The sequence below is a fragment of the Phalacrocorax aristotelis genome, chromosome 1, assembly GCF_949628215.1.
Source record: "Phalacrocorax aristotelis chromosome 1, bGulAri2.1, whole genome shotgun sequence".
In the NCBI taxonomy this organism is placed as follows: Eukaryota; Metazoa; Chordata; class Aves; order Suliformes; family Phalacrocoracidae; genus Phalacrocorax; species Phalacrocorax aristotelis.
The window spans coordinates 142,567,723-142,594,696 of NC_134276.1; the positions used below are offsets into that span (position 1 = coordinate 142,567,723).

Sequence of the window (26,974 nt, forward strand, 5' to 3'; positions counted from 1 at the left end):
AGAGCGTTCTCAGGTGTGAGAGGAGATGAGATACAAGTTACGGACTAATTTGATTCCAGATACATTTGTATTAAACTGAATGAGTTCAATGTTCTTTAAGGTGAGCCAGCCAGTACCACTCAGCTGAGCAGGATCTGATCTAATACCTTAGCATCATCACTGTCTCGTAACTGTAGCTTAACAGCAGCTGGCACAACAGAGTCCTGGTATTGATCCATATGAAGGCTCAAAAATGCTACAGTGATGCAAAGAATCATTACAGATTATGGCAATTAATGGTTTAAGATTAGGCCTTCTCAAAATACAGACAATCCTGAGTATGTACTTTTTTCCCTTTTAAAAGAATCACCCAATTCCTGGCAGTTTCCTTTGAAATCTTGCTTAAAAAAATAAATCCAGTTTAAATTTAAGATAGGACTCACCAGTATCCCATGTGCACTATCTAAGACTGATTCTGCAGTTTCATTTCTGCTGAGATATACTGTAAAATCTGTTGGGAATCAGTGCAAGACATAAAGCAAATGAGGAGAGAATGGCAACTCTTGTGATAGCTATCAAGGTGATAGACATTAGCAGGGCATTTTTCAGCTTTTCAGCATTCCTACTTACAGATTTCCAGATATTTGGATTTCTTTCACAGATATCCTTAATCTTTCCTCACTTGTTCAAATATAGAGGTTTTCCTGTCTTGTACATATAGCCTGGAGATACAGTTTGTGTTTCACTGAATTAATACAGACAAATCAACTTATTGTGTTTAGGGTAGGTAAACCTGTTATCTCTTGGCTCAGACACAGTAGCAGTTTACGACAGCTTCAGTTACAGCACGTCTGCTGAGGAACAGATACTGCTAGTAGTTTAACCCTTTTTGCCACTCTGGTTGCCAGGCAATATTACTTCACTGGCAGCTCATTAGGGAAAAATGGTGTAAGGTAATCCATATACCTCATAGCTGCACTGGCTAAAACGGTGAGTGCTCTAAAGCTGCCATTCTGCTTGCAACCTTTAGCTTTCAGTTGCATCAAGATTGACTTGTTCATGTGTCTGAGTCCAGAATTTAAAACTGTTATTCTGAGCATAAGATACTGTGTTCAAGTCTTGCGCAAAATTCAGACCAAATGTAGAAGTAGATACGATTACATTCTGAGTATTGTTACGCGTAACTTTGCTTGGGCTATGACCTACTTGATGCGACCTGATAGCTACTCTAGATTCACAGCTCCAGACTGCTCCATCAAGAGTTGCTCTTCAGCTGGCATAAAAGTTGGGTCAAAATAAGCTTCTCTAACGTGGTACAGATTTGGGGAGCAAAGCCCAACAACCCTATTTCTGCTGACCCCAGTGAGCTTTAGACTACTGCAGATGAATTCCAAATGAAAGGCAGTTGCATTGCTAGTTTGCTTTAATTTGCCCTATGGTCAGTGTTATCATTTGGCCAATCATAATAACTAGGTAGGGAAAAGAAGCATTTTTCCCCTTTCATGTCTTCCATTCAGCTGTGCTTACAATAGTTTACAGAAATTTGGCAAACTTAGAAAACATTCTTTCTTTTCAAGGACTGCTATTTCTCCTTCTCCTTTTTGTATGAAAGTCAGACATTGCCCAAATTTGTGTCTTCAGACATTAAACACCTTGATGGCCTATAAATTTGAGAATCAGCACAAACCTGCCTCTCCATGCTTCCAACAGCAATTACCTTCTAGCTAGTTACTAATTACTAATTTGTGTTAATTAGTGAGAAAGGAGGGCACACACTGCACATTTTGCAATCTATAGATTTCACTGTCTTTGGAGTTTGATGTCATGAACCTACAGATGTGACCAAACCATATCTTTTATTGCCTACCTCTTGCTGCAAAAAAACCCTTTTCCTCTGCACAAGGCCTCAAGACAGGAGGTCAGTCTAACCTTCCTCTCTGATTCAGAAGAGATGGCACTCATTAGCTATATGGAATTTTTTCATTTCATTTCTTCCAAGAACAACTTTTGCTGTGGAAGACTGTCGCTATCATGCTTTTCCTAAGAGACAGATGATCAAGACAGCAGCAGCAGACAGCAGCTGCTGCAAGACTTCCTTGAATGTAAGTGATGACTTAAGTGTCTTCCTTCTCCATTTTCACTTGAGGTATATATGATTTCTTTTGTTTTCACTACAGCTAGCCACTTTTGGTCTTCTGTTAAGGCTTCTTTGTATGTTTATGCACACATTATTGAAAACATGTCTTTCATTTACAGTTGTTCTCCACTCTTTCCAGTCATGATCAAGAGCTGGAAAACAAATAGGGCTTCTGGATCCTGTTGACCACAGTTGCCATGCTGGATAACAGAAAAGATCAGGGAATCACTTCTCCATATCTCCAGAGGAAACACCTTGATAGCTTGGTTTTGCTTTCCTGCCTTGTGGCTGAGAGGCTCTTCACGATAAAGCTGCGTGTTGATCAGTATTTCTATACTTTTTATACATTCTGTGCATACCATGAAATTAAGATCATCCTCCTTCATGCAGAGACCTACACAGCACTCCTCTGTCTTGTATCTCACTCAGGTTACAGCAGCACAGGTCAACACAGTAGAAATGTACTACATTGACTGGTATCTTGGAGGCCTGCACAATAGCACAGTGACTGCAAAATGGCATTTGTGCTTTCAGACAGTAATAGTACAAGCCCAAGTTATATTCAACATCTTTTCCTAAGGACTCTTTGTAACTGCCACCTGGCTCAGCCATCTCATGTGATGGGCAGGATTATACCTTTACATTGCAAAAAGTGTGCTTGCCTCCTTCTGAAACTACCTTCTTTCCTACCACCCAAAGCAGCTTATTTTGGTTTAGGTCTTCTTAAGAAATATGATTTGGTACTTGTCCGTTTCATTCCTTCTACCCAAGTACAGCATCTTTAGGTTTTTTAAATCTTTTTATCTAAGAGAATAATTTGAATATTTATGTTATCTTAAGCAAATTTTTATCCCACTGAACAGTATATCAAATGTTTTAGCAGGTTGGCTGAGACTGGGAAAGCAGAGTTTTGCATATAGGTGCAGGTATATGCACACATTCCAGAGTTTATGGTATTCATTTTTTTAAGTAGAACATAATTAGAGCCAATCCAAAATTACTGACCTTGGTTAAGACAAAACAGAGACACCAACCTGTCTGTTACACAATGCTTTTTCATATTAATCCTGTTGCATATTATGCTAATCTAAAGGAATTTAAGAGTGGATAGAAAAGATTGAATTCTCTTATCCCTGTAAAAAGTTACATTTACAGAGGAATAAATATTTTCAGGGCAAAAAGTAAATTAACAGTGGGGAGTGTCAAGTCTTGCTTTTAATTTTGGTACTATTGTTAGTAATTTCTGTGCTATTGGTAGCAATAAAAACAATGGTATTTTATATTTAGAGAGCATGTGTGCTAATGATTTCAAAAGATCTTGTGAGTATAGGAAATACTGCATCTATTTTATGTGAGGAGAGCAGTATATCACAAAATTTCTTGTGAGCTCCAGCGCAAGTAATTTGCTAATGGTGACATAGCAGCTTATGGGAAGATAGGGAAGAAGTTTAGGTCTCTACTTCCATGCTCCAGCTTTCCAAACATGAGCATTTCCTGTTGGAAATATCATAGAAACATAGAAGATCTCAAGTTGGAAAGGACCCATAAGGATTATCAAGTCCAACTCTCTGCTTCTCACAGGACTACCTAAAACTAAACCATATGGCCAAGAGCATCATCCATATGCTCCTTGAACTCTGACAGGCTTGGTGCCATGACCACCTCCCTGAGGAGCCTGTTCCAGTGACTGACCCCCCCTCTCAGTGAAGAACCTTTTCCTAATTTTCAATCTGAACTTCCCCTGATGCAGCTCATTCCATTTCCTCGTGTCCCATTGCTGGGCACCAGAGGGGAGATCAGCACCTCCCCCATCCACTGCCCACCTTGAGGAAGTCGTAGACTGTGATAAGAGCACCTCTCAGCATTCTGTTCTCCAAGATGAACAAGCCAAGTGACCATCTCCTATGTCCTACCCTCAAGGCCTTTCTTGGTTGCACTCCTCTGGACACACTCTAATAGTTTGATGTCCTTATATTGAGGCACCCAAAACTGCACACAGTACTCAAGGTGGGGCCACACTACTGCAGTGTGGAGTGGGACAGTCACCACCCTCAACCAGCCAGCTATGCTGTGCTTGATGCACCCCAGGACACAGTTGGCCCTTTTGGCTGCCAGGGCACACTGTTGGCTCATATTCAATTTGCCATCAACCCAAACCCCCAGATGTCCTTCCACGGGGCTGCTGTCCAGCCCCTTGCCCCCCAATTTGTACATATAACCTGGATTACTCTGTTGCAGGTGCAGAATCCAGCACTTGCTCTTGCTAAATTTCATACAGTTGGTGATTGCCCAGCTCTCTAGTCTGCCCAGATCTCTCTGTAAGGCCTCTCCACCCTTGACGTAGTCCACAGCTCCTCCTAGTTTAGTATCACTGGTGATACTAGATGTATCATATATGTATCAGTGATATGTATCAGTGATATGAATGTATCAGATTCCAAGAGATCTTGAGCTTGAATAGGATACTGAGTAGTCAGGAAATGTACCCTTAAATTTTACATGCTTATTGCTGTGTTCATGATACTTCCCTCCTCCCTCTGCCCCTCCAGTATTCTTTATCAGAAATAAAGTAAAAGTAAAACTCAGATTCTTTAGTCTCTGTAGGATATGTGAATCAGTTTCATTGAATTATAGAATAGGGTAAGTTGGAAAGGACCTCTGGAGGTCTCCTAATCCAACCTCCTGCTCAAAGAATGGGCAACTATACCACGTTTCTCAGGGACTTGTTCAACTGTGTTTTGAATACCTCCAAGCACATAGATTTCACAGCTTCCCTGGGAACCTGTTCCTGAGTTTGACCGCTCTCATGGTGAAAAATTTTTACCTTGTACCAAGCTGGAATTTCTTATATTCTAATTTCCATTTGTTGCCTCTTCTCCTTCCACTGTGCACCTCCAGGAAAAGTCTTGTTCTATCTTCTTTATGCTGTCCCTTTAGTTAGCTGTAGGCGGAAACAAGATATCTTCTGAGAATTCTCTTATTAAGCCTGAAGAGCTCTCTGCTTCTCAGTACTTGTCATCTGCTCCAGCGCCCTAAACATGACCTTGGTAGACATCAACTGAATTTGCTCTAGTATGTCCATATCTTTCTTGCACTGGAGTGCCCAGAACTGGACACAGCACTCCAGATGTTGTTTCTCCAAGCACCAAATAGAGGGGTAGGATCACTTCTCTTGATCTTCTGCTTGTACTCATACTAATTCAAGCCAGAATGTTGTTGGTCTTCTTTGCCTTAAGGAAACACTGCTGACTTCCATTCAACTTGTGCACCAGGGAACCCCACATTTTTCTCCAAAACTGCTTTCTAGTCAGTCAGTTCTAAGCCTGTTCTGTTGTATGGGATTATTCCATCCCACACACAGGTCTTGGGTTTGCCTTCATTGAAGCTCATAGTGTTCCCCTCAGGCCATTTTTTTCAACCTGTTAAGGCCCCTTTGAACAACAGCCCAGCTCTGTGGTGTATTGACCACTCCCTCAATTTTGTATCACCCACAAATTTGCAAAAAGTGCCATCCATCCTACAGTGAAGGTTGTTAGTACAGACATTAGACAGTGTTGGCCCTAATATCACTAGCTGAGGCTGAGGGATAGCTCTAGTGACAGACTGACAGTTGGACTTTGTACCACTGATTCAATCATTTGAGTCCAGCTGTCCAGCCAATTTTCCACTCCCTATAATATCCACTTATCCAGTCTATCTCTCACCACTGTGGCCATAAGGATATTACCAAAGACCACGTCAAAGCACTTGCTAAACTTAAGGTGAAAAACGTCCACAGCTCTACCCTTATCCACGGTAAGTCATGTCATTGTAGAAGGCAATTGGGTTAATCAGGCATGATTTGCCCTCAGTAGGTTGAAGCTGGCCACTCCCAATCATCTTCTTGTCCTTCATGTGCTTGCAAATGGCTTCCAGCATGATTTGCTCCATAAGCTTACAGGGGTCTGATGTGAGGCTGGCTGGCCAGTAGTTCCCCAGATCCCCCCTTTTGCCTTTCTTGACGTTTACCTTGTCCGGTCATCAGGAATCCTGCCCTGTCCTCATGTCTTATCAAAGATTATAGAGTGACCTCACTAAGACATGTATTACTGTATGATCCTCAGACGTATCCTTTTAGTCTCATAGACCTATATAAGTTTGTTCTGTTTTGCACCATATCTTAGTTCCTAAAGTATTGGTTTGAATCTTAGTTCAAATTGACCCAGGCTGCCAAAGTGAATAATAAAGATTCCAAGATTTGCCTGATTTTGAGCAATACCCTTAAAACCATATCATGTTCTTTTGATCAGAGAGATAAAATGAAGTCACAAAAATTGGAGGCAGATTTTGGAGACACCTGTCTCTGAGGCAGATTTTCAATGACTTTATGAAATAATTAGCCACTTCCAAAAAATGTGATTTGAATAGAAGCTTGCATTTCAAATGGCCATGTTTACCAAGCTCATAAACAAAGCTGGAATTTAGATTTTTGGAAATGTTTCCAAACGATGACACGTGTTCAGAGTTTCAGGCATTTAATAGTATTCAAAGCCAAATAAATCCTGTCTGCTGTCAGTCTTCTTTTTAAGAAAGTGACCAGGCTCTATTGCCACCTAGTAGAGATTCTGCTTTAGTTCAAAAACTTCAGAACTAGAAACTGGAGAACTGATCTTTCACTGCTACACCCTTGCAGACACTGGAGTGACATATTAAAGGACTGAATACCCATGTAACTTCACCTGGTAACTTAGTCAAGATTCCTGATCTAGTGCTGAAGGACCAACAGCTCAAGCTTGCACTTTTTAATAGGATATTTTAATATCCAGAAGCAGTGCACATCCCATAGTACAACGGGCTATTGTTAAACAATAAATATCCTAACTAAGTAAACCATAGGTGTAGCATGTTGGTAATGATTTTTGTTACTTCTTGTCTATAGATCTAGGGACCAGATACATAAGTGTTCCCGAATTAGGAGCTTGCAGTGGACTAGACAATGTAAGCTGTCCCAGACTGCCTTATGTAAATAGATGCCCTTTTCTTTAGATCCCTGTTTCTGTCTGAGTTTCTGGTGGGAATTCAATATGGGTGTAAGTGGGGCTGCAAACATGACTTTAAATTCACAGTAAAGTCTAATAATTTCAAATTATGGATTTTATCATAATTCAGAAGGAATCTAAATGTCAGTTATGTGACACTGCTTTATTTGTGTCTTCCAGTTCTTTTTCTGTTCCCTCATCAGACTAAAAAACATCAGAAATGTGCCAACAAGTCTGAAACAAACAAAAAAAAAAGAGTAATAAATATGCTGAGGTTGCCTTTCACAGAGAAAAGAACAGTGGAAAATGGTCTGTGGGACCAATATCACCATGAACATCTGATCCAAATGTTGAACATCCGTTCTTTCCCTGCCATACAAGTATAGCTTCTCCAACATAATAGCTTGGAAATAAGTAATTTGTTTCTGCTCTTTATTTGAGACCTAAAATTTGTATTTGCATTTCAAATATCTACTGAAGTGTGATAGTGGTGAGGTGAAGAATGAGCTGAGTCCATTTCTAACAGAAACACAGGTGGTGACACGCTTCGGTTTATGTTGTATGTAGGCCTCAGCTATTCTTTTTGATGTAGCTCGTAATACCTTTTTCCCACATTCTGCTTCACCTTCGCTTTCTTTTACCAATGTTTTCTCATGACCTTGAGTTTAAGGAATTTCGTCAGTACAGCTCTCCGATTATCCAAAATGTTAGAGGTACTGTCAGATGTCCTCTTGCTCACTTGGATCTTCATTCTGTTAGAATTCATCATGTGTTGAAGTCAGAGTCACCAGGAAAGTTGAAGGGTATTTATCCTTTTTGGTTTGTTTTACTAAATCTCTGTGAAAATAAGAAAAGCTGGCTTGATTCCCTCTATTTATACATAGAAATAACTCTTGTTCACTGAATGACCCTTGCCCTATAGATCCAGTCATCCATGCCATGGGAAAAAAAAATTGTTTTGTCTATTCATTTTCACTGGACGTCATCCAGAAAGCAGAAATATTACTGCTTATGTTCATCTCATGTTGATGAACTGCAATAAAGGACTCTTCATATGCCAAAGTTAATCTGCTAATGGAAGATTTACTGCTCTTTGCAGTGCCATGCCAAACGTACATCTTCAGCACTTTTTCCTGTCTTTTAACCTTAACTCTTTACTCCTGGCAAATCATCCTACCATTAAACTGTACCCAAGTTAAAAAGTTTTAAGTGTCCTGAAACTTTTTCCATTCTCTGAAACATAAAATCATTTGATATGTTGACCTATGAGGGTGGGCACACACATTCACATACAAATGGAAATGCCAGAATTGTCATTTACAGAAGAATTCTTCAAGCAGCAGTGTCAGCCTCTAAGTCTATAAAATAGTCCTTCCCACAGGAGTAAATGAGAATCAGAACTATATTACTTAAACAGTTATGTTCAGGTCCTGCAAGTCATACCTATGGTGAGCAAGAATTCCACCTGAAAACAAGGAGTTGCAGACTCAGCTCCGCTTTCGGAAAGCGGTTCCAGAATACATGTCAATCCATTTGTTAGCTGTGCTTGCTGCCAGTTATATGCAAATCCATTTGTATACTGATTGCTTTTTCTACATGATGTTATTACATAGCACACATGGCATAAAAAATTTTAAATCTGTCTAGTAGTAGAGGATATGTGAATGTATACGGACAGCAGAGTTCTGTCCCTTGCTGTTATTGCATGTGTGCCCCAACCCCTTTCTTTCAGTTTGTTCATAAGTGCGAGCAGCTTATTCCACAACTGGTGTAGAGGTTTGTGCCAGTGCAAAAGAAAAAAAAAAACCAACAACCAACACTTACACTTCTTTTCTCTTATTTTGAAGCAGTGAAGTCCCTCCAAAGGGCCAGTCTAAGTTCACCTTGAGGGCATTAGCAGAGTCTACTTTAAAATAAAAATCTTTTAGCACTAGTCAGTTGCAAGATAAAGCCTTTTCTGTTCTGTGTAAATAATTTTTGATCAATGTACTGTTCTAAGGCAATTCCCAGTTAGCATATCCTATAGCTTATTGTCAGACCCTGTCCACAGGGTACAATTGTGACACAGACTGTGAACATTCAGCAATAGGAGTCTGTAAATCTGAGTAGGTAATGACAAAGCCTCTTTAGGGAAAGCCAGAATGAGGTGAGCTGAGTAGAATAATGGCAGTCTTGGGGGGCAGAGGGGCATTTTAATTTAATCAAAACCAGAGCAAGTGAAAAAGATACTATTAAAAGGACTTGCTCTCTGAAGTAAATACTTTTCAGATAAATGCACAGTTCAAACTGATGTGCTAAATTGGCATCCTTACATCCACTCTATTCTCTGGATCAAAGCAAAGTTAATCATTTCACTTGCCTTTTATCTGTTTTATGGATGTGTGTGTGAGTATGTGTGCGTATGGATGTGTTCGGTGTGTGCATGTGCGCACACAAGTAACAGAAAATAATGGCAATGAGGGAGGGGTTTTTGCTTTTTCTGTAATGAAGTTGAAGATTTTTTTTAATGTAGTGGTACCTAATAGTCATTGCCCACTGTTGTAAAAGCTCAGAAGTATTGCAGCTTTCTCTTGCCTGTGTTTGCCCAGCCACCCTTCTACATACTACAAGCACTGGGAAATTTCAATGACACAGCTTGGAATGGGTTCAGTGACCTCAATTATGCCCTCCCACCCACTCCAAACTCCTTTCAATTTGCAAAAAGCTTTAAGTGGACAAAACCCAGATGCCTTTTGCTTGTAGTTCAGTAAGAACAGATTGGGCATGTAGATTCTTGTCAAAGTGATATATGTAGTTCATTTTCCATTAACTCTTTCTTAACTAAGGATTTTAAATTCTCAGTTCCGAGTCTAGCACTCTGCTTTGCTTTCTACTGCTTTTTAAAGTTCATTATGCCTACAACATCTTTTTAAAAAAATGAACCTTAAAAAGCCTTGGCTAGACATTGACTGATATGAAACAGACTGAATGTTTGGTTCTGCTTTTAAAGGCAATCACTTTTTTTCTTTTTAAACTTGTTTCATATGTAATAACCCATCCTATTGTCTAAGGCAGTTCGAAAGCACTAATTAAGCATCATAAATGAAAACACCAGTTTGGGGAGAGAAAGAAATCATGACTTGTGGAAATTATTTACCAGTCAAAACCAGTACATGGGTCCTGATGACCTTAGGAGCTTGCTTCAGTTGGCTTGCTTAAACTTAGATTGCTTTCATAATGTTGCAATATTGCCCCAAAGAGTCGGTGCCTCTCCCCTCCCCCAGAACATTTCATTACACTCCCTTTCTCCCTCTCTCTCTCTCTCTTTCTCTTTCATTCTGCAGAAACATGTGCTGTCAATAATGGAGGCTGTGATCGGACTTGCAAGGATACGGCGACAGGGGTACGATGCAGTTGCCCAGTTGGATTTACCCTCCAGCCTGATGGGAAAACGTGCAAAGGTCAGCTTCTGTTTGCATTGCAATGCATCATTTGCCTTCAGCGGTTCCAGTACAAGATGTAAATATTCAGTTATTTAATCAATACTTTTAAGTTAAGGCAATACTGGCATAGTGATTGCAATTGAGTTCATTAGCTTTCTCCTTCCCTAATTTTTCTGTATTTACCCATTTCAATCATTTTTCTCTCTATTTATTAGAGGGTTGTATTACTGCAAAGAAATGAGATACAGAGGTCAAACTGTTTCAAACTGACCAGAGATTTGGAGGAACAACTCTGGGCTGCAAAAAGCCTTCAGTTACGAAGGATAGTCTGATACCCTTGTAAAACTTCAGCCATCTAATGGTTTCTGAATTTGTCTATTCAAAAAGTGTGTTAAAATTCTCAACCAGTGCTTTGTTACCTGCAGATAACCAACTGGTTATTACTAAGTGAAGCCAAGCAAAAGATGCAGATTCAAAGAAACCCAGATAATTGTCCATTTCTGCCCCTTCGAAACATAAGCAGCCAGCTACCAAAGGAAACCAAAACAACATTTACTAGTGCACAGGTCTAAACCATACAGCTGATGCTCAGATTTTCCTGTTCCAAAGGCAGCACAAGAACCTTGGCATTTTGTCCCTCGTGAGTGTCTTAAAACTGAGGTTAGGGGAAGAGAGAACAGAAAAGAGCATCTGATACCACTGTCAACATCTGTTCTTACTTAAGGAGACAGGGACAGTTCTCAAATATCCCTGCAGAGTCACATTTAATGGCACTACGCACGTGAGTAGGTTTGGATACATGTTAGTAGGACCGGGCCCTCCATCAACCATTTTCCCACCTTCCTATGTATTTCTTTTGAGCTCTATTGCAAAAGATTTGGTGATGGACATATATTGTGGTCACAGATAATACTTTTTGATCACTCGGTGACATAGCGTAAGTTGACCTGACTTGCTAAGAAACTTTTGGGACTTTTTTCCTTCAAAGTAACCAGAAATGTCAGAATATCTTCAGCTCAGGACTTGATGTTACTTAAAATAGTAAAACCCAGAAAAATAAACAGAAAATGTGTGGTTTCCTCTTGCTCCAGGCTGAAAAATCCCAATGCTTGGGCATGATCCTGTTGGTATTTATAGAAATAACAGTCCATTTGCCTGTTTATTTGAAAATAAAACATTTAAACTGCCATTGCATACAATGTTAATAGTTAAGGGTGAGCACACATCAAAAATTAGTCGTTTTAGTTCAAGCCACATAAAAATAAATCTTCTTTTTTATGGGCAGACTAGCTAAGCCATAGCAGAGCAGTAACAGTGATTCTACCAAGTGCTTAAAAAGGAGGCATTTTAATACTGTAACATACACCTAGACTTGATCATAATGTTTATTATTGAAACTGCATCATGGAAAAAAAAAGGTTAATTCTAAATTTAGAATTTTGGCCATAGCACTAATATGAAACAATATTTATATAATAATCAAGTCTATAATTAGTACTTCAGACAAAATGAAATATTCCACTGATCCTCAAACCAAATACCCTAGCTCTAAGCTCTTTCACATTTTTTTTCTTTTCCCCTGTTTTATGAGAAGAAAATATAAGAAACAGAATCTGTGTTTTTATGATGCTGCAAGTTCTTTCTTACTTTCTTAAAATAAGCAGCATCTGTAAATTAACTCACATGGTTTAACAAACCAACCAGGCCATTTCTTTTTAACCTTTATTGACATTTTATGAAATACTCTTCATCATAAAATGGTAAAATATATGTTTTCAATTTAATTTAACTGTCATTAATAATATTTATCTAATGTCCTGCACTGTGAGATTTCTGGGCTAGATTCTGCTTCCCTGAAGCTAAAGTAACTTCCCGTGTAAATCTGTGCACAAAGGATCCTGCACTTAAACTGGCCAGTGAAGCTTCTTCCGTAGCTTTTGCAGGCAGCCTTTAGTCATGACTGGTCTCTAAGACTTACATCTTCTCAGTGCAAAAGCAAGCGTTTTGGTGGAGCGACGCTGACGCCTTCTCAGCTCCTCTTCCTTATAGGCAAAGCCTGGAAAAGGCTGGGGTGGGGAAATTCAACATGCACATATTCCTTCCTCTGGGTCCTATAGGAAACAAAAGAAAAGAGTGATCAGTTCAAGTTCTCTCCTTTGATTTTTTTTTTCTCTTTACTCTCCTTGATTTGACTGGCCCACAATTTCTCATATATACAGTTCATCGTTCCCTCTAGCTGTAACATTACATCTGCGTTGCAAGAGCAATGGATTTTCTATTGGATGCCTTTTAAAGCATCTTCAGCGATCATGCAGCTGCCACATCCTGTCTTTCTTGGGCAGAATTTTCAAGTCCATCAAATGTCACAACATCTCCAAGTGCGGTTTTTCATAGAAGCATCATTTTAAGAGAGGTTATATTTCTAAATATGGGAGAAACATATGCCATAACTGTTAAAGGAAAGTAGAGAGGCAGGGCATGTGAGAAAAGCTGAGAGAAGTTGGAGCAATAATTAATTTATTAACCAAGAAATGCAATTGTGGGTTGAGCAAAATGATTAATATGTTTAGGTTGTATTTAGCAAATAATGTTGACCAAAAAGAATGTTTTTATTGGAAAGTCTACAGTTTTTCAGTCCATTTTGGCATCTTCTTCTCTACGACATTTTACATAGTGCAGCTACTATTTGAAATTATGTAGTTGCTTAGATTCAAGAGGCTTAAATAAGACTCAAAGGAACATATGAATTTTTGAGCACTCCGAGGTGGACATTGTGTAATTTATTAATTTGTAATTCCAGCTCACTTGTACATGAATTCCTCAATAATGCGCTTTTACCATACTGGTATTTTATAGAAATCTATTGCTACTTTTCTTCCTTATTTTTTACAAGGGACTCAGGTAAATTAAAGAACATTTTTCTTTTTAAATTAATGAAATAAAAATAAATATAATTTTTCTAAATAACAAAATTCCTAGATGGTTTTAGATGGGTAAAAAATCAAGACTAGTCTGGTTTAGGCATTGTATAGACATATAATGGGAAAAAGAGTTTACTGTCCATAATGTTCACAAGTTTTTCTTTAGTAGTTTGGAATTTCATTAAGCGTTTAGTATAGAAAAAAAGGCAAATATACATAAAAAAGGAAAGGCGATTTTTTTAAGAAAGAGTATATGCAAACAAGCTTTGTTTGCCAGAAGATAGCAAATAAACCCTATTAAATGTAACTAATCGTTCTATACTTTGTTTGCAATACCATATTTCATATTCTATAGTTCTGTCATAAAAGCTGGGATGGATTCAAACCATGGAGTACAGAACAGAGTCAGGACTGAAATTCTGGTATTTCTCCTGGCCCTTTCCCAATGGATCAGAGAACGGAGGGTGCAGGAAAGCAATTTCCATGTAATACAAGGGACCTACCTTCAGCAGTTTTGCATGTCGACCTCTTTCACAGGCTCAGTGGGAAATGAGAGTTCATTGTACCTCAAAGAATCAAGCTCCTTTTGTTAATGCAGAGTGCACTCTGGTTTATATCAAATGTCAATTAAAAAAAAATGTTGTGGAGAAAGTTTCAATATGGAATATGTACAGGTAGCTGCATAGCCCATAGGAAAGCTACTCTAGCAGAAGATTGTTTTGGTTTCCGGAAGTTGAAAAAACGTTTTTTAATCTCTGATTTTTTGTCCCTTACATATATTACTTACCTGATCACATAGTGAAATATGAGCAAAAGTGCTGTCTGTAGTCTAATTAGAGGGACCTTCAGATGTATTAATGGTGGCTGGGATAAAAATTAATTAACCTTTTGCTGTTCTTTAAAAGTTGGCCTCAAACTCAAGCCTTCCCTCAGCTGGGTTGGCACACAGTGGAGAACGCTCCTTTTCCCCTTCAGCTTTTCTATCAGCTTGGCTCTTAATAAGCCAAACCATGGAGGTTTTTGTGAGCTAAGAGAAGAGGCTCATTCCAGCCACAGAGAGTTCCCTATTCTCCATCCCATTAATTAGAAATTAATGCTATTTAATTTCTCCTACCATTGTAACTGGGTGATCCCAGCTTGATGCTGAGTTCATTTGATGCTGTCTGTTATTGTGCTACACATGAAACAGTATAGTTCACTTCCTTAAATGCCTACCAAATCATCCCACAGAGTTCAGCTAATGTAGACAGAAAAGGAGCTAGAAGATTAAAAGACATAATGGCCCACGGATGCTTATTGCTCATTGTCCTCTACCTACCTTTTAATATCCCCTATATTGTGCATATCAGGGGTTCTGTGGTCCCTAGCTCCCCTACTTGTTAGTTTCTGTGCATCCTTCCTGCTCAGTACCCTTTTCATGCATCCAGCTGTAACCTGCCCTCAGTGAGAAGATTCATCAGTTCAGTATTTTAATTACACTAAACACAACTTATGTAGCTGATAAAGCAGGAGACATTTGCAAAAAAACTTGTGGGGTTCAAGAGGAGTGAAGTCAGACTAGATTAGACTTAGCACAGGTTTCTGAAGATTGTTTAACTTCAGCTGCCAAGCTGGAAAAAGGGCTCATCTGACCTAGGGCAGCCACAGAAGGGTGGGAGACAAGCTGAGAAAGGGAGCATTCTTCTTGCAGGACTTGGAGTAGAGAAGGGCTGGGAATGACTGCAAAAGATATCTGAGAGAGACAGGGGCTTTCTTTGAGGGTTCTCTAAGAAGTGAATTAGAGCAAGAGGAAGGGCCACAGGCTTCTGGCGTGGTGTAAAATGTAGGACCATGTGTCTGATGTGCTCCATCTCTGCCTCAGGGATTTAACAAAGAAACTGTACCCCCGAGGCACTCTTGTGCCTCAGAATAATGCAGCTTCCCAGCACCGTACACATAGACATAGAGGAAGTGTGCAGGGTGCAGCACTGGCTGAACTCCTAGAGTCAAATGGCAGAGCAAATACATTTTTTAAGCAGGAGAAGAGAAGCATAACTGGATTTCTAAGGGTTATGGAGCAAAAGCCACATCTCAAATACATCTTTTCTGTAAACATCTATAAAGTACCACCTAACTTTGCAATGCCCCATAGATGTTTTGTAATAGCAAGATGTGGTTTGGTGTTGGTTTTTTGGGGGGCTAACTTTCTATTTTGCATTGTTTTTCTAGGTAAGCCTGACAGTGGGATTGCAGGGAGGTAGATACTCAGCTGGGCTAGAATGTCAGTGGTCTTCGTAGCCATATGATATTACGTTGATAATCTGCCACCAGCTGTGGCTAAATACAGCAGTATTAATTCATGTGCACAAACAGATCTTTGCTAAGCCCAGGTGATCTCATGGTCACGTATTTAGGATACAGAAAGGTGTCTGCATGTCTCCACCTAGAGATGGGGCATTTTATTTACCGTGCAATGCTAAGTAAGCCCGTCTTAGCCCTCTGGCATATTGTTTGACTAGAGCAGTGTTACGCTGGGGTTATGTGACTCGATGCTGTTTAGGCAAACATTTCTTCTTCCTGCTGTCTCATTGTCATGGTTACCCAGCAATGTGGTGTGCTCTCTACTTCCTTGAAACAGGCCCCCATCCTTTTGCATTCAGATGCAGCAAAGAAATGTGGCACTTACATGCTTAAATACTTGGCTGTGGTGCAGTGGGAGCATCAGAAATACCTTAGCGTTGAATGGGTTGTCCACTAACTCAACTCTGTAACCTTCCTTATCGTTAAGCTATGTAGAAAAGAAGAGCAGGAGCATAGACACTAATGAACAATTTAAGTCAAAGGACCAAATCAAAATTTATTGAAAGGAAAAGGAATTTTGCATTGGCTTTATTAGGTTGACATAGTAATTTCTCTTTTTTATCTTTCTTAATTGCAGCCTATTACAGCAGGAAAATGCATTTTAAATTGGTTTTGGGTACAAAAAAGTGAAACCCTGAAAGTGAATTAAGTTTTGAAAATGGACTTTTTTCAGTGAGGAAAGAGTTCGTTACAGAATGAGTTTCAATGAAGCAAAATATGTCATGTTTTGTTAAATATGAACTGAAAGGTTTCATTAAATTAATTGTTTAAAATTAATGCTTGACATCAGTTTGGTACGAGAATATGACTCAGATGTTGAAGGCTTTTCTCTCTTTTCATTCAGAACACACGAACACTAAGTGAAAAGCTCACAATGAACAGTTTAGCTGGCCAATTTGGCTTCATTTCCTGGCTACAGAATATCTGTGAACAGTTATGATTTCCTCATCATTCCATTAGTCAAAATTACTTAAAATTTGTTTTAGGTTTTTCTCTAAATTGGATTAAATTGACTAAAGCTTTTAAAATTGCAACTTGTCAGTCCCGATCAATTCATATGAAGCTGAAAACATTTCCTCTTTTTTTGGAAAGGAACACCAGAAGAAGTTGCAGGTTATTTTTATTGTTTACTGTTAGTAAGATGCAGTTCTTAATCTGCTACATCAACTATTAGCTTGCTTGAGTTATGATATTACCTTTGTTTGACTGCGATTGATTGGATAAGTTTCAGAGCAGTATTTTTTTTTCACTGATTGCCTAAATGGGGAAGTTTTTGAAACGAGTAATTACCTATGATGAACTTAGGTTTTGTTTAGTTAATATCCCTGACTCGACTTTTTTTTACATGTCGGTAAAAGTTTGTCAGTAAAATATATCCCTGTGCAAGATAACCTCTGTAAAATAGATGCATCAGTCAAGTTTACACCAAGGCAGATAGAACTTCAGTGGCACATACAACTATGTTTTTCGCATCATATAAGTGTCTCAGTGACTTTAGAATCAAGTCTGTAGGTTCGGAGCAGGTATTCTGAACTAAGATTTGTCTTTCCTAAGAGGCAAATGCAAGACAGGCACAACTTAATTCATGTGAATGAACCTTTTTTATTTTTTTGGTTGGGGCACTGTTCTAGTTTTCTTCCTTAGCTATGAAGAGACCTCCTTGAAAGCAGTCACCCAAGTTTTCTTCAGTTAGGTTGCCACAGAAAATTCTTAGGTTTCTGTTTAAGTGAGACCATCATTTTACCAAAAGTATACATGACCTTTTCATATACACATAAGAAGCACTAGAGAAGACGTCACTAAAATAGCATGCTGAGAGGTAACCTAAGTTCCCTGCTGAAGTGTATAACTTCCATTTGAAGGTGCACACCCACAGATCTTGGATATTTAGCTTCTGCATAACTTCGAGGAACGTATTGCATTAGAATTACTAAGATGCTGTGCTATAAAGCTGGGATTATGTTCCCTGTTGAATTCATTCACAATAATCAGCATTTTAAGCTAAAAGGTGTTTAAAGGATCTCCTCAACTTCTAGAGAATGCTTATATCTGGATGCTTATCTGTTCATAGCTGCCTGACTACTCCTACTTGAGATCTGCAGGTCTACTTTCTGTGTATCTCCCATTAGCGATGTCCTTTGGTGTGATATCTGTGGTACTCCACACGGTAAAAGGAATACTGGTGCCTGCTCTACCTTATATGGCGTTAGTGTCAATAGGTATCATATCAGCACCCAGAGCAGGCCCTGGGACATACTAAAAAGAGCTTTTTCCAGCTCACCTTTGTCTAGCAACATGAAGATTTTTTTAAGACATGTGAAGAGGTCATTTTAGTTTCCTCCACAATAGACACACACAGTTTTTGAGGAACATAAGCATTATGAGCCATTAACCATAGCGATCCATTAGCATTTTCTAGTGCACTCTCAAAAACAGGCGAAAAACATACATGCAAATGGTGTGAAAGAATAAACTCAAATGAAGTAAGTTGCTGGCAGTCGTCATCTCCACTGCAGTTGGAGTGCTGCAGTACCAGCAAATGTCAGCATAAATGTCAGTCACAAGATTACAAGCAGCAGTGGGTTTTTTGAAGAGGATGTCTGGCAAAGCCAGAAAGGGCAGAGACCTGCTTGTCTTATTCCCTTTTCTTCTGATTACATCTCCCTTGATAACTGCAGCACCTGAAATGGCCATTTACTTCTGTGGCATATCTTTAAGGTAATTTGTGTAGTTAATAGAGCAGTTGTACTCTTACTTTTAATACTGTTTTATACCATTGCTGCTTGATGCTAGAGTAATTTGGTGAACAGCACATTAAATTTTGTTGCCATCCTGCTGATACGGTGCCTTATATTCCTAGTTTGGTTTGGAAAGTAGCATATGGAAAATGGTCCCTTAGCCTTACTCTCAGTCAAAGGTACAGTGATGACTAGTGAGAGCAGCTTTTCATTTAAGCTAGTAAGTACCATCTCTTTGCTTGCTGTGCATAAATAAAGCTATCTAGGTATCCATTTTGCTTAGAGTCTGTCAAAAGTAACTAAATGAAAGACAGGACTACTCTCAGTAGGCTTTTATTTACTATTTTGGTATCTCCACTGGAAAAAAATGCAAAACTTTACAAATGGAAACAGATGGAGTGCGTAGACCCTCTGTGAAGAAGCTGACCCAAGGAGATAGACATTTTAACCATGATTCCTTGGAGTGGCGAGTGATACAGGGTTTTAGATGTTACACTGATACAGTTCAGGCTTTTTAGGGGAAAATTTCTCAGACATTTCAGAAAATAGAATCTTTGTGGGATTTCAAGTCAAGAACCTTAGAAAAAAAGGCATTGGAAATTACTGTTTCCTTTTTAAAATAGAGGTTATTATCCTCAGGCCTTTGTATAGACTGCACCTTCTGTGACTCTTCCTTTGATCCCCAAGGCCCATATTGCCCCTGACATGGATACCAAACTAGAATGTCTGTCCTCTCTTCTATGCCTCAGCTCTCAATGGTCATCAACTTTGATTTTGGACCTTGTGCCTTTTACTTCTCTTAGGAATCCCACAGTGTCCCATTTTTTTAAAATATGCTCAGAAGAATAGGTGACCCCAAGGAAAAATAAGCACGTCAGCCTTGGTAGTTCCTGATGGGATTAGAGGTTTTACATCATATGGCTAAGCTACCTCCTATTTGCACAAGCTTAAAGGTGCAATTTCCCGATGCACAGCATTGGGAAATAACATGGAACAGCTGCCGCCCTCTGAACTCATAGCCTATCGCAATAACATGCTCATAAGCACATGCAAATAGTCTAATCCCAGCCTAGGGTATCTACTTTACTTGCCTTGAAAATATATCTGAACTGGGTTACCCGTTCCACTTCCCTGTCTGAACAGTGGGGAATAAAGTGTCTCTTCTTGATGTCAACAATAGAAACAAAATACAAGAAAAAAGTAGATGTTAATACAATGGTGCGAGGAGGCCTGTGTTCTCCACTCACATGTGAAAGTCCATGCAGCACAAAATTCCAGTTCCTCTCTGGTTTCCTTCTGCCATCTGTGTCACTCCCTCAGAAAAATGTCCTACTCAGAGGAATCAGACTTCCTTGATTTTTATCAACAGCAGTCAGTAGCCTGTTTGTCAACCCCAGTTCACAAGCTGTCTGGAGTCAGGCGGTAGAATTTTAGAAGTTAGTTATTAAAGTATGTGTTGTCTTTTAACAACATTTAAGTGTTTACTGAAGTGGTTTATTTTGAGCCGTTCCTTCTCCCTGCTTCTCATCAACTTAAACCAGGAGTAAACTTCCCAATAGTCAGATCAAGAGCTAGTTTTCATAATTCATTACACAGCAACTCTACTTTCATCAGACCCATTACATGATTCTCCTTTCAAGCTATAGCAACTTACCAGTGTTTGTAACTAGAAATAAGTGCATTTTCAAATATAAACACCATTTGAGTTTGCTGCTCTGTATATGTAAGCAAAGAGCTATCAGAAAATAGAAGAGATCAGATATGATCACAAGCTACTACGGCCATGAATCAAAACAAAAAATAACTTTGCCCTCTCCACGCTGAACACAACTACAAATCTTGTGGCTGAGGTTCATCTTTTATCCTAAAAACAAGTTTAAAAATTCAATGCAAAAACCTCTTATATGTTTGCATGCATAAATTGTATGACACAGAATGGAGAGTGGACAGAGGATCATCTTTGCCTTGCATGAGAAGTCAGCACCTAAATAAATTAATGAACATGAGACTGATGTGAAGAATGATAGTAATGAAAATATGGGTCTTCCAGTAACTAGATGAGTGCTTTTAGGAGGAACAAAAATAGTAATTTTCTGTATATGTGATGCACAGATTAAATGTGCAATTAAATGTTCAATTAAAAATCTGAATTTTCTTTAAAATGCCTTCCAAGAAACAAGTTCTGACCATTTTCCAGTGCTTCTGCATAGTTAAAGCATCATGAGATCACATGCCACTTCCAGGAAGCAAGCAGATAGCTTCTTGGTAAAGACAGATTTGTGTGAATCTCAAACTGCTCAAGTGATTTATGGAAACCAACAGATTTTTCTGGGTAGATACTGACTAAGCAGCAAAGATCTCCCGTTCTTTTCCCCTTCCTAATACTCCTCTTCTTCTGACAAAACTCATATGATTAAGAAAATAGAGTCATTAGTGCCAAAGAGGTGACCAGAGGCAGACAGTGGATGATTTAGGACTATGAAACAATAGGTGCAGCTGCCTAACCAAAGAAAAAAGTAAAAAAAAAAAAAACATTAAATGAGAGGAAAATGAGGACTTTTGTCATGAAAACAGTGGTCCTGTTCAGCGCTTGAGTACTGGCAAGAGTTTCTGAGAAGACACACTTTGCAACCTCTTTTTGGAAAACACTGAGAAGGTTGTGTTATACTGCAACCCAGTAAATGCTTCTACAGGAAATTCTTTGGCATATGCATGGACTGTGCTGCAGAGATAACAGGTAGACTTGTAGTTGGTGAAAGAAGAAAATGCAAAGGACATTTTCTGAATTTATTTGATAGGAGTGACAAATAGAAGACTAGAGCTGAAAGAGAATATTAAATAACAGAGACACTTTTGAGGTTATTTTTGTTTTGGTAGGACTTGAGCAAGATGCAAGACCATCTGTGTCTAAAAAAAAAACCTCATAAAGATCAGGATTGAGAGAGGGAAGACTGAGTAACTGATGAAAGAGCAACAGTCAAGTTCAGATAATCAAGAGAGCTGTTTGTTTTAGAAGATATGGATGAGACTGGGAAATCAGACCAGATCCCAAGCTCCCAGGTAGCTGCCTAAATGTGGATTAAAGAAGCAAACATTAAGTCCTGTCTTTGATAGCCTTATTGCTGAGGCCACAGTCTTTTTCTGTGATTACACCAATGTTATCCAGTCTCAAGTCAAAGAACAAATAAGATCAATCCAGTGTGAGGAAAACGGTAACAGCATCTGGCAGGCAGCTGGAACAACCCAGTAGAAAGCTCTGCATCACGTCCAGTGAGGGGAACATAGTCATATGGCCCAGCACTGCTGCCCCGGAAACAACTGTTCCAAGGCTTGATAAGACTCAGAATTAGGATTCTAATTATTTCACCACTTTTTTAAAGAAAAGAGGGAATTGACTGTTGTTGGTGCAGAGGCAAATCTGGCATGTGATAAGATAACAGAGCATCTGACTGAGGGGCAGAGGGAGGCTCCGAGACAGGACAAGGCTCAGCAGCGTTGGTGGTAAAACCATAGGTGGTAGAGGAGTTGTTGCAGAGACAGAAGGATGCTGGTGACCAGCAGAAAATGTGTGGGATTTGTGAGAGAAAAGATAGAAAACTCAGTGGGGGTGGCTGCAAGTGGTCAGAAGCCTAGGGAGGGGATCAGAAAAGTGAGCAACTGGACACTGACTGATGGGTGTGTATGTTGACTGGGCATCAGAACAATGAATTTTTGATATATAGACATAATTTGATCCAGACTTTCTAAGAGAGAATTGAATTTCCAGGCCACAATAAGGAAAAATGAAATTATAAACCCATGAGATTTAAAAAATGAGAGGAAATGCAAATTTTAGCAACACAGGTGAAATTTGTCAGAAATAAGAAAATGGAACGGAAGACAAAAAAAAAAAAAAAGAGTGGAGAGCAGAATCCAAGAAATAAAGCTGTGGATAACATTTGCTTTCTAACTGTTGCTGCAAATTTAGCTACTCCAAAATGCGTGTGAAACTTTCACTGCCCCTTCCCTGTTTTGGGGGGGATTGCCTTTCTTTTTTAAGGTTAAAGACATACAAGTCATTTGTCTGCTATAGACTTGTTCAAGACAGACAAATATAATATAACAGATTGTCTTCCATTAAAAAATTGCAGACTTGGGTCAGCTGCCATGTAACTCATGCAGTTTCGTTCCCTCCCAAGGGTTCCATCTATTCCCACAAAATAAATTCATGTGTACTAAGTTACGGTTTTTTCATGACTAGGCAATATCCCTGTTCCCTGGAAACTTGCAGTTGTTATTTGTCTTTGTGAACCTCCCCTTTGAAAGTGCCAAATCCTTTAAATTAATGCTTGGGAGGGTCATATTATGCATTTCAGTTGTTGAAAAGACCTTGCATTTATTCAACAATATAAAGCTTCCGGAGGTTCAGCAACCACAGTTTATTATGTAAAAGTGTACTGTGCTTTCTGTAATTTGGGAGTTGACTACTCACATAATCATAGCTACCAACATTCAAAACTTACAGGTTTTTTTTTTCATTCTTTTATTATTGCTTTTTTCATTATAAAATACAGCTCATTTTTTATATAGGTAGATCCTGTTCTCAGTGAAGTATTTGTCTTCCCTGGTACAAAACTGATCCCTGGTTCGTTGAAGTAATGTCTTCAAAAAGCTTTGGAGGGTTAATTTTTCGTCACCAGCCAATTTTCTTTGAGTCATTATCAGCTACGAGGCCTTTGAATTATCATGGGCTAATTGCATTCAGCTGTCCTTTTCAGCAGGAGTAGCTTTATCATAGGAAACCTAGCATAGTTTCAATGGGGTTTTAGAGAAAGCATCAATACCTTCAGCCATCCTTAATAGCAGTTTTATTTTAAAATTTTATTTCATTAAATGAAACACAATTTTTAGAAGCAAACCAAGGTTCTTGGAAATAATCACACAACTTTCCCGAGCAGATAGCAATTCCAGAGGTGGAATGAAAACAACTATGAAGAAAGGTAAATTGAGTTAATATGCTAAGTCTAGGGGTTCTTGTTTCTTGGTCCAAGCAAGCTTGCTCACTTGCCCCTATGCTCTTCACTGAGATTGCATGGAAAAATTGAATACTGGAAGAGCAAGACCTGTTTTTTTATGAGACATAGTACAAAGAAGTTGGCCAGGGACGTCAGCTCCCCAGTTTTGTCTGATTTATACATTAAGAGGCACCAAACGAACTCCTTTACTGTTGCCATTGCATGTAATCTTCAGCAACTTCTGTCTCAGCTCCTCCTGCATAAAGTGCAAAAACATGAAACATAGAATTATTACAGTCATAGTGGCTGTGTGAATAATTAAGGTAGATAAGCAGTCAGCCCAATGTATCTGCACAATTCAGTACCACCGTTTTAACCACAACCTCGAGGTCTGCGTGTACTCACACAGTCACTGTTACCATCTGAGTTTACCAGAGTCTGATGTACTGTAGTTTCCACACACTTTGTAAAACAGATGTTTTTTGTTGCCCTCAAATACAGGTAGGAGTCTTAACTGCACACTTATTTCTGCCTCTCCAGTATCTTATAAAAAGCATTTTGACTGATAAAATGTTACAGGAGGAGGAAAACTAGCTTTATTTTCTGGGATTCCTATGGGATGTTTTGAGGGGTGGGGGGCCTACTTTTTGGCTTTTAGCTAGACAGTAAAAGACTCTATCAGTCTCTTTCTTTATGTCTCCAGTACACTTCACATTCTGGTGTCACAGCCTAAGGTAGTTTGCACTGTTTGAGTTTGTAGCATTGCACTAACATGTTTTTAAGTTTGAAAAAGAATTCAGTTGTTCAGCAAAAATTTTAAATGAAAATCCTTTCTTTTCACATTAGATTTAGTAAATCCCTTTCCTTTCACAAATGAGAAATCAGGGCCTAAACTATTCTGACAGCATTTCTAAGTTTTTCACTTTCGAAGCTTTTTGTACTTTATAAATCTAATTAACTGTAATAAGAAAATAATAGGACATAATGTTTGTTTTACAAGGTGATTGATCTCTTGGCAGCCTGGCAGACTCTTTTATTGATTGGTTGGTGGATAATGTCAAAGTGGATATGTCCTGGAGGAGAATAGCTGACACCTAAATCCATACGTGACAGATTACCATCTGGGTTGGAAGACAGGTTTCTTCATGAAATTGCAAAGATAACAGGTGAAAATGGAGAAAGTGACATGAGGGAAATGTGTTGAAACCTGCCTCAACTTTTCCATGCTCTAAGAGCATTTACACAAAGCTCTCTATTTTGTGAGTAGCCTGTTTTCAGGATGAGGGAGATTAAATTTTAATTACACTCATTCCTGTCTGCCCAGTCAAGTTTTAATTCTGTTAATTAGGAAATGCCTTGCCCCACAACCTAGCCATAAAGCTAATTAAACAGAGAACCTTCATTTGCTACTTAGTGGAACTTCAGTTCAGTAATGATTATCATACATTACAGTTAATTAGCACTGTGGGAGGGAAAATGAGGATGTCGCTGAAGTGCAAAACGTAAATTAGAGGTGCTGTAATATATGCCTTATTTTATTTTGTAGCTATCTGATGCAGGGAAGTCACACACTACCCTACCTGCCTCAGTTTCACATTTGTTAAAGAAGAATTAATTAAACTTATCTCTCCTGCAGAAGTGTTGTGTAGGTTTAATGTAATAAAGCTGATAAGATGCTGGCCTTTGAAATGCTCAAGTAGAAGACTCTGCATAAATAGAATTATTCCTCCCTGAAACATGCAAAGCATATTAGAGGCAATGAACTATGCAGCCACAGGTACAGTGGTGGAACAGCTCGTGTACTTCATAAAGTAAAGATGGCCATAGAGTTCTGCACACATTCACAAATCTTCCAGGGCAAAACACTACAGCATGGAACGTGCTGCTGTATCAAACCATTCAGAAGCCCAGATGACAAATCAAAAACAACTGTAATTTAACTAAAAGAATCTTGACAGTAAATGACTTTGATTCATACAGATTTGCTCAGTTATAATAATCCATTTTAAAGTATTGGTCCTGAAAATACCACGTGATAATTGCCCATGCCCCATTATAGAGATGAAGTAAAGCAGAGGAGTGTTACAACTTGCCCAAACTGCTAGATAAACCCCTTGTAAAACCAGAACTAGGACTTCTAACTCCCTGTAAACTACCAGACAACAGCTAGCTCAATATTTTCTGGAAGGAACAGCAGAACCTAAGTTCTACTTTGATTTAGATCTTCTCACAGTGGCACTGAATCCAGTGAGTCTGAGGATATGAAATTATCTTTATCCCTTAATGAAATATCCCTGGCATGCATTATTTAAGACACTGCAGAAAATGTTATTTAGAGCATTACAAGTGTAGCCTGATGGGTTATACTTATGTTAATCCTGAGTTACTCAGTCTATTTCAAATTTTATTGCAAAGTGAGAGGCAAATATTAAAATAATTGCAATCTGAGCATTGGTGGCGTTGGGAGTATTTGTAATGTAGAGCAACGTGTAGAACAACATGTGTTTTGTGCAAGCCTGTGCTGACTGACACACTGTCTAAGCAAGGGAGTCTGTTGGGTTGTGCACTGGGCTTGGATTCAAGTGTGGGTGAGTTTGTCTGTCTGTGCCTCTATTTCCCCACCTGTGACATGGGGTTAAAAAGTTTTGTGGCTGCTTTATGAAGTACTTTGTGGTCTGCACGCATCGGAATTAATACTTGTGTCAACAAAGCAACACTAGTTACACAGGGTTTAGGGGACAGTGGTGATTTGTAGAAGCACAAGAAAAGAGAAGGAAAGAAAAGCACAAGAAAATTATGAAAGCAGGGAATAAGAAGTACTAGCAGACTAGCCTACTTTGCAGAAAATATGTCTATATTGATGACCGCTGTGTGCTGGTAATAGCATTATTAATCCTAACATGCTGTCATTAATAAAAACAAGAAGAGTACGAAGTTTCTGTAATCATTTTAGGTTGATCTGGGAGTATATTATTCTCCTGGAGCTAGGTAGGATTTTAAAACTGCAAAGGATTAGACAGACACAACCAGTTCAAATATTTGCCCAGCCATTGAAAGGAGAAGCCTCACTTCCGCCTGTGATGGGGCTTTGGAAATCCCCATATCCATCACTGTTCAACAGCTAAGTGAAGATTGCACATTGATTACCCTTTCAGTTGCCTTTAAGCAGCTTATGTGAAATGTTAAATTCTACATTGCCTAAAATCCCTACTTTTTAATTTGTTCTCTGACTTGTATGCAGCAAGGCAAATCTTTGTGAGGTTATCTGCACACACGAGCACACACGTGCACACACACACCCTGATCAGAACCAGGTCCTTCCGCATATGAATTACGCTAAGCAGAGCTTAAAAAGGTACAAGTGCAACAGGAGCAGTCATTCCCATTAATCTTCATAAGGACATGAAAAGAAAAATAACAGACTG

The 26,974-nt window shown here is 38.9% G+C and overlaps 1 protein-coding gene across 5 annotated transcripts in view; it reads left to right on the forward strand.

Moving 5' to 3' along the window:
• SCUBE1 (signal peptide, CUB domain and EGF like domain containing 1) overlaps positions 1-26,974 on the forward strand; it is a 218,770-nt gene that overhangs the window by 128,995 nt on the left and 62,801 nt on the right. For all 5 annotated transcript variants that reach the window (XM_075112945.1, XM_075112937.1, XM_075112954.1 and 2 more), the window contains one exon: positions 10,458-10,574. In XM_075112945.1, the coding sequence (XP_074969046.1) occupies positions 10,458-10,574 (117 nt within the window). The remainder of the gene's footprint in view (positions 1-10,457; positions 10,575-26,974) is intronic.